Below are 14424 nucleotides of genomic sequence, written 5' to 3'. Positions count from 1 at the left end.
CATGGCATCTTGCAGATGGACACACGCACAGGGAAGGTCCTCAGAAAAATCCACAATGTGGAATGATCATCCCATACGCACTATGATCAGAGGCACCCTGGAGGTGAGGAAAACCCTGATCAGTACAGGTGTCTGGAAGTCACCCATCAGTAGGATTCTTAGCCTGTCCTTGGAACCCAACTCAAGGAACATCCAATCACTGTCCTGCAACAGGTGTCCTCTGAAAGAGAAACACTCTCAACACAGTGTACTACTACTATTTCCCATTCCTTCAAATGAAGTTGATGAAGGACAACAAGCCCAAGTGGAACTAATCACAAAAACTGGCTCAGTACTGTCAGCCAGCTAGGTCTCGATGAAACATGCCAGCTCAACAGCTGCTTTCAAGTTCAAATCATGCATGAGGGAACTCCTGTTTTTAAAAGACCTGGCACTGAACAGCATCAAGGTCAAATTGGCGGGGGCAGGATCTGTTAACCAGCATACTGAGAGAGGGCCCTGCTTTCATGCAGAGTTTTTTCTCCACATTGGCATCCAAACTGGGATGCAATTTGGGGGCGGGTTCCACACGACATCAGTGATAATGATCCCGATTCTCCTGTCCTTGACATGCCAATCCTCCTTTACTCCAGTCTTTTTGGGAAAAAACACAGTCCAATTACTTGAGCATGCCTTCTGGAAGGAACGGTGCACATTTTCCTGCCCCAAAAGGGCTTGCCCACATGAGTGCCACTTTCCTCCTGTCAGCCCCTCACAAGTGCCATTTTCCCAGCATTTTTTTCCTGATGTGTCTCTACAGAGTTTTCTGAGGTCTTTTGAAAAACAATCAGCAATTGATATAGCACTGTAACGATCCATTACCACTTATCTATGTTGAATTTTTAGTAGGACCGTTAATAGTGCTGTTGAATGAGGAAAAGAATGAAGAAAAAGGCTGCTGTGACTAAGCTCATGTGGAAGTGAAAAGTTGGGGGGAAATGGAGGAAAACTTGGGCTGCCAGCTCCATCTTGGGAAATTCTTGGAGATTTGGGGGTGGTGCCTGTGGAGAGTAGAGTTTGGGGGAGGGAAGGATGCTCAGCAGAGATGTGATGCCATGGAGTCCACCCTCCAAAGCTGCCGCCATCTTCAAAGGAACTGATCTCTGTAGGCTGGAAGAATTCTAAGCCCTGCCTGGAGCTTTGCTACCCAAAAGTGCACAGAGAGCTCTCAGTTATGGAAACCACTGCAAATGTGCATGCCTCTGCATTAACAGCAGTGATGAAAACAAATGGAAAGAATCCTTGTGGTTTTGAAGCAGCCTTGGAGCAACTCTGTCCATATTGCCCTCTGCATCATTTTACAACACACCACCATCAGACTTCACCGAGTCACTCATTACAAAATGGAAGGAGTTTGTGATTAGTGAAATGGGCCCAGTTTCAGTATTTTCATGTGTCAAGACACCTCACCTGTTCACTGCTCCCCCTGCTCTAAGCAGCTGGAGCTCTGCTCGCCAAGGAGGTAAGCAGTCCCATCTTTCTCAGTTAGGGTTCCCAGGTGACCATCAGTGGTGGACGAAATCCCAGCAATTGCCCGTCACTAGCAAGCAACTTGGGCAAGCCTGCGGCTCCCAGCAGGGTGTGATGATGTCCCTTCCTGAAGTGATATCACGTCAGATGCGAGACTGCTGTCACGCTTCACGGGGGCTGATTTTGGCTCCAAACAGGATGATTCTGAAAGTGAAGTGCTGGAGTACTCCCATGGCCAACACAATGACATCACTTCAAGAAGTGACGTCATTGTGCTGAGTCTGGGAGTGTACATGCAAACAACTTTAAAATGATAACTTCTGGGACCCCCTACCACAAAGAGCCCATGATGACCTGGTAGCCCTATTCCCAGGGCCAGGCAACAGCAGTGTAATCCTACACTGGTTTTGCACCCTTCTAAACATATTGTTTTCAATAAGCTTAGAAGAATTGTTAACTAGGCTTGCCGGGTCCTCCATGGCAACCAGTGGGAGATGGGAGGGGGACAGGAACGTACCAGAGGTGTGCATGCATTCATCGTCCCCATGTGATGACATCACTTCTGGCATGACTCAAAAGCAACAGCATCACACCAGGGCCAGTTCTTTAACATCACATTTTTGGCCAAGTGTTAAAGAATCCCCCCAATTTCTGGGTCATGCCACAAGTGACATCTTCAGGCAGGGATGATGATTGTGTCCCTCCATTTTGCTGACCCGCCTCCTCCCACCAATCAGCTGGGGATCAGTGAGCAGGGGCTTTATTTATTATTTATTTATTTATTTGCCTTTAGTTTCTATTCTGCCCTCCCCAAACTAGCAGGCTCAGGGCGGATTACATTCTATAAAACAACACATTAAGAACAACAATATAATTAAAAAATTTAAAATTAAAACAACAATGTAAAAACAGTACAATAGAAGTATTTAAAAGTACAAAGAAGGCAATGCAGGAGTAATCAGTTTTATCAATTTCAGTCTGCCACTAAATCCACCATATTAAGATTCCTTGCGTAGTTGGTTGAAAGAAAGGTCGGTGGTGGAGGCTTCTAGCAGGGAGGGCGTTCACCTCTATTTGGCCGGTAGGGGCCCAGCTCAGCCTCCACCATATGCTTGGTGGAACAGCTCTGTCTTACAGGCCCAGCGGAAAGATAAGTGAGCACCTGGCAAGACTAGTGTAACTCTGTTTAGGATTGTACTGTAGGCAGGTTGCCATACCCCTGCCAGGGTTGGGGGATTGCCCCCACCCCCAGCTCCTGTTTCCTGCTGCCACTAAGAGTGGTGGCAGGAGAAACTCGGCCAATGGCATGACATATCTGGGTAAAACCTGGAAGTGATATTAGTCCTCTCTAGGAATTGTCAGAAACTCTATAATTTTACCTGGAAGTGACATCACACCATGACCAACAGCTGTCCCCATGTCCCCACCCCCTGATATCCCACTGGTTACCAGGCCCTGCCTGGCAACCCTAACTATAGGTCTTGTGTGCCACTTCTAGGAAAGAGGAAACACATTGCTGGACTAGATGGATCTTTGGTGTGATGCAGTAGGGTTTATCTTATATCAACCAAGTGAAGGATTTTAATGAACAAATTCATTACATTTTAGTAAGTGTGGCATGTTACCATAATTGTGGGCTAGGTGCCTTATCGAGATAGTGGCTTGGCTCCAGCAACATACAAGCAGAAACATAAAGACACTTAGCACAGTTCTGCTTTCACACAATCTTGTGCAACACCAGTTATTTCCTCCTTATATATTATAGTGCCCAGAAATTGCTTGCATAAGATTTTGTACAAGCAATGAACTTGGTTTAATTTAGTGCAAATGTCTACCACAGGCTTTTTCTTGTATTTCTGCTTGCACAAAAGCTCTAACACAAGAGAAACTTGTGTACTGGATCCAACCCATTTAGAAGTGAGTAAGATAAGTTACGGTTTAATAACCAAAAAGTTTTGCCCATTGTTGGAAGCCAAGGTGACTATTTTCTGTTTCATAGCAACAATCCACCCCCCACCCCACTCATGCACACACAGATTTTAAGTTACATCGTAGCATTGCAGGAAATCAAGATAATTGCAAAATGTCTTAGGCTTGCTCTTCAGAGGAGCCAGCCAACCCAAAGGGCAATTCCTTGTTTGTTTTCCACAGGGCTTTTTTTCTGGGAAAAGAGGTGGTGGAACTCAGTGGGTTGCCCTTGGCAAAAATGGTCACATGGCTGGCGGCCCCGCCCCCTGATCTCCAGACAGAGGGGAGTTGAGATTGCCCTCCGTGCCGCTGGAGCGGCACGGAGGGCAATCTCAACTCCCCTCTGTCTGGAGATCAGGGGGCGGGGCCACCAGCCATGTGACCATTTCAAGAGGTTCTGGAACTCCGTTCCACCGCGTTCCTGCTGGGAAAAAAGCCCTGGTTTTCCAAAAGTCCATGATGTATTGCATAGAAAGAATAGTGAAGCAGCTGAGAAGAGCTGATGCCTAGGGGCAGGTGATTCTCCAAGAGGCTTTCTAAGTTCTCATTAATCTACCATTGTCTGCCTTCTCCCCCTCCTCCTTTCCTGTAAAAACTTAAGTCCTCCCTCAAATGGACAGTTCTGGTGTATCAAAGATGATCCAGCTAATGCCTGCCACCTGGCATTATTTGAGTTCCAAAGCACTATATGCCGGAGCGAATGTGTCCCATGGAACCAGGCTGCTCTAAACTGGCACTGCTTTAATGTGCTGCCATTGCAAACGTCCGTACTGTGGTGAGGTTTTTTTCATTATCTGTCTCATTGTCTTCCGTTCATGGCTCCCATCTGTGTATTCTTTTTTTAAAGCAATGCACAGATGCCTATTGATTTGGGATCCTTGACCCTGAATGGATGCAGACAATGGCCCCTTTGTATATCATACAGCAGCAAGAGTGTAGGCATCGGGTTCCCGTCTTCAAAACTGGGTAGCTGACAATATTCCAGCAGTCCAAGGCAACAGGCTGGTGAGAAGGAAGCCCATTGGATACCAGTTAATCACTCTTTTCCAGTTAGGAGCACTTGAAGAACTTCAATGGAAAAGTCAAAAGGAACTGAACCAGTCCAACATGATGTGTGTGTGGTCAAGGCTGGGGCTGTGGAGTAGCTGTACGTGAAGTGTGTGTTTTCAAGACCAGAATCTCTGAGGCTAGTTGCTGTGCCAGGCATATATAGGTCTTTGCTCTGTAGATCAGGCAGGAACATGAGAGTAAGTCTACCAAGTTTTTATAAAAGGCCTGACCAAACCAAAGGAGCCATCCTATATGCCAGTTAAAGGGGCTGTACACATGCCCCTTTCAGAGCCTGAGAACACACTGTCCCGGGCTGCTCCCTAGGCCAAATTCCTGGTTTGGGCGCAGGAGTCCCTGCGAAGATGGATGCTGCGCCTCAGCAAAACACTATTAAAGCTGACCACAGAGTTAGTGTTGTGTACTGGTTAGTGTCGCACTGGTACTAGGGAGACCTATTTTCAACTCTACTTAACCTTGAAGCTCATCTGGTAATCTCAGATGAGTCACTGTTTGTCAGTCTACCTCATAGGGTGGTTGTTAAGATAAAATGGAGGGGTGGAAAGCAACATATACCTATGGAGGAAAGAGTGGATTATAACGTAATGTCTATAGTGAGGTTGCTGATCTCCAGATGGCAACTGGAGATCTCCCAGAATTAGAACCTATCTCCAGACTAGAGAAAATGGCTGCTCTGGAGGGTGGACTCTATGGCATTATACCTCACTGATGTCCATCTGCTCCCCAAATCCCACCACCCCTAAGATGCACCTCTAAATCTCCAGGAATTTCCCAACCTGGAGTTGGCAACCTTAATATAGAGGCAGGGCCATTTGTCCTTAGCACTTAAAAAAAATTACATATTGCACCAAGAAAATCTGATTAATACAATTTGGGTAAGTTTGAAAAATTTGCATCTCTTGCCTTTCATTTGTTCGTACTCTGCTAGTCCTTGGGAGAAAGTAAAAACCCTGATCTCTGGCTACCGGAAAGGTTACCAAGCCCTTTCCTCCAACTGTCTCCTATCCTGAGGTTTCTCAAAGCCCTACCAGCCCTCTCTCTTCCTGCCTACAGCTTTTCCGTCCAGGATGGCTATTACTCTAATAGTCATCCCATATATGATGAATGAGACTGCCAGCTTTCCTATGCATTAGTCCCTCGTTCCCATCATGCCTTGAAAATGGGTGGGCTGTCATTTGGCAGCTGGGATCTGCCTGCTGCATATTAGGCACTGGCAGTCTTGAGAGCAGATTTGAACTAGTAATGTATAGCAAGCTGTCTGTGGACAGGAAGGCAGCCAACCAAACTAAAAGTTATCTGTGCCTGTAAAAATGTGCTCATGCAGCTCTATTGCAATGGCAACACAAAACAGGGTATTTGCAGAGACAATTCTTCCTTCTAGTCCCTATTGTGTAAAAGCTTCTAATGGTTCTGCTGGCTTGGATGCAGGGTGTTTTTGTTTTTTAGGGTGGGGGTTAGAAGTGTGCATTATGGGCAGGGCTGTCCACTTTTCTACTGACCTCTGTGAACTGAAGTACTCTACCATTGGGTAGTATAACATTTCATGATTAACAATTCAAAAGGATACTATTATTGTAAAACACCATTCCCTTTACTTCCTTTTCAACTGTGCCAATGGCCTGAGCAGAGGATGGATCTCCCGCCATACAGGGAGCATTGTCCAGCTGAAGAGCTGCTAAACTGCTTTTTGTACATGTATTTACTCAACTACGGCAGGTGGTGCCCCCAGGAATTTTGGCAATGTGGTTTGTCTGTTATGTTTGGGCCAGCCTCGTATGTCAAGTGACTGGTGTGGTGGATATTGCCCGGTCTCTATCAACACATCCTCCACCAAGCAAATCTCAACCAGCTCAGCGGTGACTGTCTTCTTCTCCTTGTCTGCAAGGAGGGGGTATAAAAAGAGGAAAGTTCTCCCTCTCTGTAAGCTTCTTACAACCCCCCAAGAAGTACAAAAGCTGCTGACATCTTTTTTGTGGTACAAAACTGCAGTGTTAGAAGAAGAAGAAGAAGCCCTCCCAATCATGCAACTACCTTTTTTTTTTTTAGAATAGAAACAGGCCTTTAAAGGCTTGGCAGCCTCCAGGTGGTGGCTGGATATTTCCCACAATTACAGCTGATCTCCATACAACAGAGAGAAGTTCCCCTGGAGGAAATAGTGCTTTGAAAGGTGCACTCTAAGGCATTTGTTCTTAGCTCATAAGAAGACTACTGTGGATGCAACTTGTTCATATTTTTGGCAAGAGTAGCATGGGATGCCAAGACCCCAATTTTAGTTACTGGAAGTGACAAAGAACCGTAACAGTACTTTTAAACGAAAGGAAGATAAGTTGCTTTTGGGAAAAAAATGTAATGCATAATGAGGCTATTTTGCAGGCCAGATCCACTCTGAAATGGAGTGGCAATAATGACCACTAAGCTTTTGAGGCCTGCTTCCCAATTCCAAATGTAATGATAATATTTTCTCTAAATTGACAAGATTCTACAATTATACTGCCATCGATGATCTACTTATTCTGCCCCAGAATCATTGGGATGTCCATAATCTGTGGAGTTGCCTACCCTATTGTCCCTATAGACACTTTTGGAGTTTTGAGAGGGGTAATGGAAGGTACCACCAAAAAAATGGCCGCTATGACTGGTTTTTTCCTCATGAAAATCAGTACACTATAATATACATTAGTATTTTTCTCCCTCCCTGCTAATCCATTTTCCTTCTTCCCATTCAGAGCCGAACGCACCACAGGCCAGATGAGTCCATTACAATCCTCTACATTTTGCACATATCTGGCAACTAGGTAATTGGTTCTTTTACATGGATCCTTGAAATTTGGGAGACAAATAGGGCATCTTGCTCCCGGGAAGCAAATGAGATCTGCCTCAGCTCAGGCAATAATTTTGCAAGCTGGGCTGCTGTAATCAAGGTGAGGTGAAGGAGAAGCCCCCTTCCTTCTTCAGAGCTGGAGACTAGTACCCTCATCCTTGTTTTTCATGAGGTGAGGAAGCCATTGCAGTAGAACAGATCAAGGACTGATGGCATTCTCCTAATGTGGCAGTGCATAGTGGGGGGAAGAGGTTGGGTGGAAGTGGCATGTAACAGCCCTGGGCAGGTGAGTGAGTAGGCCACAGCTGGATGAATGAGGAGGCACCACTAGGGTGACGAAGGAGCTGGGAGGAGACGGGAAGTGCATGAGCCTGTGAGGAGAGAGGAAGGCAGGCAAGCACCAGACCACAGATCAAATGATACTGAAGGAGCTAGGCTCCCAATGAGGAACACCCCCAAAATACTTTCTACTTCTCTCATCTCCTTATTCGCCTCTTAAGGACACTATTAATTTCCAGGTCTGCCTCTAAAGTAGCACCAACATAATGCACACTGCTTCCTAGTGGAACTGACTGACCATTATCGCTCCTCCACACTTCTCCAACCAGCCATGAGATGGCAGGAAAGCAAGCAGACACCAGAAAGCATCCTGGCAGGCACTGTTTGGTGGATCTCTGGAAGACCATTGATATGGCAGCATCTAATGCAAATGTTTCTCCACCCACTTACAGAGCAGCCATGCAGGTGGACTGCTGAGAATATTTGGCAGAGAAGATTCTGAATGAAAAGGGGGTGTTGTGGTCCCTCTTTTGCAAAGGGCTGGTGAGAAGCCACTCCCTTAGGTGTTCTCAGGTATCTAACCCAGTCTGGTGAAGCACCATCAATAGCCTTGTTCCTTGCCCTAAATGAGCTGTTTTCCTATTGCCCCTTTTTCTTCTGCAGGAAGCCTCTTCTAGCTTCCAACTCACTTTATTTCAGTGCAGATCTTTATTTTTAGGTGGCTGATACATCTGCGTAACTAGGCAACAGGAATGATGCCACTGTTTTGTGCAAGTGGGAGGCAATTGAAAAGTGATTCTGTTTTGCAAACGACAGAAGAGGCCTTTGTGGCATTGGGGTTTGGAACATGGTGGTAGGAGGAGGATCCTGTTGCCTAAATTCAGGAACCCTAAGTGGGTACTTGATGCTTAGAAGGTCACACCTTGAAAATGTTGCAGCTCCCTAGCCTTTCATTAAGTGCCCTTTTCCTCTAGTTTCCCCTTCCTCGTGTATCTTTCATAGCTAGCAGTAATATTACGGTTGCTGGGTTAGGAAATTCCTGGAGATTTGGGGGTGAAGTCTGGAGAAGGTGTGTTTCAGGGAGAGGAAGGGACCTCAGCAGGTTTTAATGCCATGAAGTGCACCCCCCAAAGCAGATATTTTCTCCAGCAGAACAGATTTTTGTTGTCTGGAGACCAGATCTCCAGGTTCCTCTTGGAAGTTGGCACAGCTCTAAGTGTTGTGCTACCCAATGGTGTTTCATGTTTCTACAAATATTAATCCCATGTGTAAAAATACTGCCATGTGATGGAGCGGGAGAAGCTTGTTCTTCAGCAAACAGAGTCCCAGGGATTGAAATTTTGCACTACAAGTTAGTGCAAGTTAGTACACCTCGCAGTGCCCAGGAGAGCCAACTTTTAAAAAAAGAGTTTGCCTGCATGATTGCCTCACTGCAGGCAGCCGGACAAGCTCTTCCTTGCAATTCTTGGAGCAGCGTTTCCCAAACTTTTTTCAATGGAGTTGATGCTTAAATTAATTTTTCAAATCCCAAGAAACCTTTCCCTATGAAATTTGTTTACAGGCTAGAAAAGATGGTGGGGAGCACAATGCCATTACTGCTAAATTATTGTCATTTGTATTGTCAGTGCTAGGTAACAATATGAAATGAATATAGACAATACAACTAAATATAATCTTAATAACCATGATATTTTTAGGAGTATCTGGAGTATTTTGTGGTATTTCAAATTTATTTCTTATTTATTTATTCCAAGATTTCTCACAGAACCACTGACAATGTCCTGTGGAACCACAGGGTTTTGCAGAACATGTGCTTGGGAAACATTGTCTTGGGAGTCTTGTGTGGGACCGTTCCTTGTGCCAGCTTCTACTTATGGGGACCCTTTGGGGCTGGAAGCAAGATGCTGGCATGCCTTTGCATCCAGGAGACATTGCAGGCCTGCCCCACTGATCGTAATTAAACGTGGGGGCTCTAATGACTGGTAAGAACAAGGAACATTAGCAGCAATGTATAATTTAGGCAGGAGCTTTCTGTCAGCTCGGTGCCCTTAAAACTGCAATTGCTTGTGACTAAGCCAGTGCCCTCTTTTTGTCATCTTGGATGTGTATGAAATCCCGCCCAGTGCTGCAACGGCTGTTTTTACTGAATTCAGTGCCAAATATTGGAAGGGGAGGGGCCGTGATGGAAAAATGTGCCATTAGATTTGAAGATAAATTCCTATGGGAAAAGAGAAAGTGCAATTCACCAAGGAAAATATCTTTTTGTGGTTGACAATTTGGTTTCTGACTTTGACCTTATGGTGGAAGATCTTTCCAGGTGTATCCATCTATAAATGGCTACCAGGACTGGCACGTCAATGGAGGCAAGTCAGGCAATCGCCTCCAGCGCATAGGCGCTGGAGGGGGCGTGGGGGCGCGCTCCACGGAGCAACTGAGCAGGAGGGCTGGGAGGATGCATGCACGCCAAGCATTCCCCCCTATCTCCTGCCGGTCGCCTCACAAACTGGAAAGGAGCGGAGGAAAAGTGATGTTTGTTTTGAAAGAAAGCAAAGGGGAAGGGAAAGGAGAAAGTGGGAAGGGCCTAGAGAATGCACCTCAGGGTGTGCGCTTTGAATGAGCTGCTGAAGACTCAAATCCTTCTTCCAGGCACAAGCCTGCTGGACGCGAGGGCACCCAAAGACCATTCCAGGGTGGGCTGCTGCTGCTCTCTCCCAGGATGCCCTCACATCGAGGTGGGGAGGGGGGCTTGTGCCTGGAAGAAGGATTTGCATCCTCAGCAGCTCATTCAAAGTGCACACCCTGAGGTGCAGCTGTTTCTCTAGGTCCTTCCCGCTTTCTCCTTTCCCTTCTCCTTTGATTTCTTCTGTCATTATTCCGTCTCATCCCTCCAAGAAAACTTATGCGACCCTCGTCTCGTTTGGTCCAGCTCTAAGTTGCCCTGTGCTGCCACCGCCGCTGCCACCAGCACACAGCTGTGGGCCAAGCGCGGCAGGTGGCCAGGGCAGTGTGGGGCAACTGAGCAGTCTGGGTGTGTGTGTGCATGCGCACACGGAGCGGCAACAGCCCTGAAACTGCCCCCGGCCTCAGGTGCCAGAAACTCTGGCACTGGCCCTGATGGCTACAATTTATTCCTGAAGGAGGAAGCAGTAAAAAGGTGCATTGTGGGATCACCTGGGGGGTGCACTTGCTTACCATATTTGAAAAAGCCAAATTTTTGCCTCAGGACCTCAGGAAGAGGGGAATGTGTGCAAGCTGTGTTCCTATAAGGGCCTCTGTGATAATACAAGCTCTTCCTCTATACACAGTCCACCATTCACACCTTGCCAAATATCCATCATTCTAATAAACAGATGAGGTTTGCACACACAAATGCTACAGCCCAGTGCAGAGATACCTGGCAGTGAGGGCTGAGCCACCTAGTGTCTGGGGTAGGGGGAAGGGTTGATCCTGCCATGCTGCAATCTTATCCCCGTGCAGTCCTGTGTTCCCTCCCCCTCACTTGCATGGGAGAACATCTGTGATTTAGGGCTTCACATTGAATTCCCTCCTCAAAGATTGCTCACCTCCCACTTGAGTGTTGCTATGTTAACAACATTTCGCTACTGGAGAGAAATTATCAATGGAGCCTTTCTGTCTCCCTGCAGGTCCCCAAAAGCAAACTATAGATTACAAAATGAGCAACGAAACCATCCCCGAGGAAGTCTCCTCCTTACCATCTCAAAGTCAGCATTACTTTGATCAGTTCTCAGAAGATGACCCCGAGTACTTGCGCATCAGGAATATGGCTGCTGACCTCCGCCAGGATTTCAACCTGATGGAACAGAAAAAACGGGTCACCATGATTCTGCAAAGCCCCGTGAGTACCTTTCACCTCATGGTGGAGAACACCCAGCTACAAGCTGGCCAGGTAGGAGTGGCACAAAAGCACAATTATCAAGAACAGCAGAGTTAACTTTTCCCAAAGCAATATAAAAAGCCCAGCCTGGACGTACAATCAGGGCTGGATCTAGGGGGGGGCAGGGGGGTAGTCTGCCCCCGGCGCCGCCAGGGAGGGGGCACCGGGAGCATCTCCCAGCTGCCGGAGCATGCAGGTGGCAGCACGGGCAGCCTCACAGCCCCCCGCGCTGCCTTTTGCCTGCCCTGCAGGGCAGGGGGTGCGCGGCAAGCCGGCCGCCCCCTGTCCTGTGGGGAGGCGAATGCCGCGGGCAGCCTCGCAGCCCCCCACGCTGCTTTTGCCTGCCCTGGAGGGCAGGGGGTGCCCGGCAAGCCAGCTGCCCCCTGTCCTCTCCTGCGGGGCAGGCGAAAGCAGTGCGAGCGGCTGCGAGGCCGCCTGCGCCATTCGCCTGCGGGGAGGCGAATGGTGTGGGCGGCCTCGCAGCCTCCCGCACTGCTTTCACCTGCCCTGGAGAGCAGGGGGTGTGCGGCAAGCCAGTTGCCCCCTGTCCTGCGGAGCAGGCGAAAGCAGCACGGGGGGCTGCAAGGCCCCCCGTGCCATTCGCCTGTGGGGAGGCGAATGGGGCGGGTGACTTCTCAGCCCCACACGCTGCTTCTGTCTGCCCTGCGTGATGACATCACCAAAGTCAGACAGTCAGCCAAGGGTTGCCCCGGGCGTGGGCAACCCTGGATCCGGCGCTGCATACAACAGTTGCCGAGACCCACCATAAGTCCCTGAACCAAGATTCCCTCTGGCCTCCACCTCTAGACACAACCCAAGCACCATATGAAAACAAATTGCATGACTTGTCTGCCAGTTCGGTGTAGTGGTTAAGAGCGCAGGACTCTAATCTGGAGAGCCGGGTTTGATCCCCCACTCCTCCACTTGAAGCCATCTGGGTGACCTTGGGCTAGTCATGGCTCTCTGGAGCTCTCTCAGCCCCACCCACCTCACAGGGTGTTTTGTTTTGGGGATAATGGTAACATACTTTGTAAACTGCTCTGAGTGGGTGTTAAGTCATCCTGAAGGGCGGTATATAAATCAAATGATATTGTTGTTATTGTTGTTATTATCATCATCATCATTATTCTGTGGGCCCTCAGGCTGGTACCAGAATTTTGTCCTGCTGACCCTGATTGGCAGCCCTGTGTGGAAGGTACTGCCATGTGATCTATTGTGTGACCAATTACTGTGCTAGAGACTTCATTGCTGATCTCTCGTTTCCTTATAATTCTCAGAGGTGAATGGTCATGTCCAAGGCAGCCAAGCCCCCACTTAACAGACTTGGTGCACACAATACCCCTGTGTTGAACGCCTAGAGAGGGAAAGCGGGAGCAAATGCCCTGTCTGTCCCCCATCTCTGCTCATTCACTTGGTCATCTGCAGGTGTGACTTCTCCCTCCCTGTGATCAGCAGAGTTCCCAGATCAGTGTTGCTAATCATGGGGAGGGAGAGCTTGCACAGCCGCTTCCTTTGCACAATTGCAGCTGCAGACAACCCAGGCAATTGCCCTCCCCATGCATTCAGTGAATGTGTGGGGCTGTCATGTGAACTGAGAGCCAAGCTACAAGTGACGAATGACACTTGCCTGGCAAGTGAACAGACTCACATGGATTCCTCCCTGTTCACTTGCCCTCCACTTGATTTCTACCAAGTGGAACACAAGTGAACAGGGAGGAATACACGTGAGTCTGTTCACTTGCCAGGCAAGTGTAATTCGTCACTTGTAGCTTGGCTCTGAGTGTGGTGCTAACAGAGTCTGTGTTATATTCTAGACTAGAGATATACAGTGACTGTGGACCAGTCACTTTCTCAGCTTAATGTATGTTACGTTGCCGTTGTGAGGATGAAATGAGCAAGAGGGAACCACGTGTGTCATCCTGAGCTCCCTGCAGGGAATGCAGTAAAAACCAATGAATAAAGTACCTGTTACGAGCTGAAGTTCAGCCAAAGAGGTAGGTGCAGCAGGTATGCTGCTGCATTCAATCCTCAAGGAAATCCCTTGGGTGTATCTGGATGGTGCTTTTGCAGCCCATCAGATTAGCACTTTAGAAGCATCCAGAAAGGATGTCTCAAGGAAGAAAAACTGGAGTACAATGGCACATTAAAGCTTATGCTCAAATACTTTTTTTTTTAGTCTTTAAGGAGCCACTGGACTCCAGTTTTATTTTGCTGCTACAGACTTAACACAACTACCACTCTAGAATTACCAAGCAAGAAGGAATCTTTTAAACGCTTCTGAAAACCCATAGCTGGTTTCCAAGACTGCATGGCCAGGTCTGATACCTGTACTGTGGCTAGGAGTATGCCAAACAGTGAGGGAGGCACACCAAACAGAGACGGTGAAAGGCAAACAGGTGGAAGACGGCTGATACAAGTCCCTTTCCATTCAAACTTTCCTTTTTCAGAGAACCATTTCCACATGGACTTGCCTCTGGCAGATGGCTGGCATGTTGCAGAGGATTCTGAAGAGTGTTCTGGGGCATATATTCTGTTCAAGCAGGGTGCTGGCCGGGCCTGTTGGACCTCCTTGTTTGCCTTCTCTCTGATCTTGAACAGAGATTGCACCCAGAGTATATCTAATAACTCCCTGCAGCTGCATGTTACAGGGAAAGGCCAATTGCGGTGGGCCATTGCCAGTCTCCTTACTGAGAATCCCCAATCAGATTCTGAGGAATGCACCCACAGTTCGGAAACCACTGGGCTAGAGTATGAGAGCCTCTCATCTACCCTTTGCCTTTCTGCTCTTAAGTGCTGTTGATGTCAGTAGGACAAGCCTTTTTAAAAAGAAGTTCTCCAAAGAAAGGGAATCCAGCCATGGAAGCCTGGATCATTCAGGGGGTCT

At 47.8% G+C, this 14424-nt stretch overlaps 1 protein-coding gene across 1 annotated transcript in view; it reads left to right on the top strand.

The window, feature by feature from the left end:
* Positions 1–14424, top strand: part of ADD2 (adducin 2) — a 66673-nt gene that overhangs the window by 29978 nt on the left and 22271 nt on the right. The window contains exon 2 of the mRNA XM_054997641.1: positions 11290–11501. Within this exon, the coding sequence (XP_054853616.1) occupies positions 11319–11501 (183 nt within the window). The 5' untranslated portion in view covers positions 11290–11318. The remainder of the gene's footprint in view (positions 1–11289; positions 11502–14424) is intronic.

The sequence above is a fragment of the Eublepharis macularius genome, chromosome 14 (assembly GCF_028583425.1).
Source record: "Eublepharis macularius isolate TG4126 chromosome 14, MPM_Emac_v1.0, whole genome shotgun sequence".
In the NCBI taxonomy this organism is placed as follows: Eukaryota; Metazoa; Chordata; class Lepidosauria; order Squamata; family Eublepharidae; genus Eublepharis; species Eublepharis macularius.
This window is presented reverse-complemented; position numbering and strand designations above follow the sequence as displayed.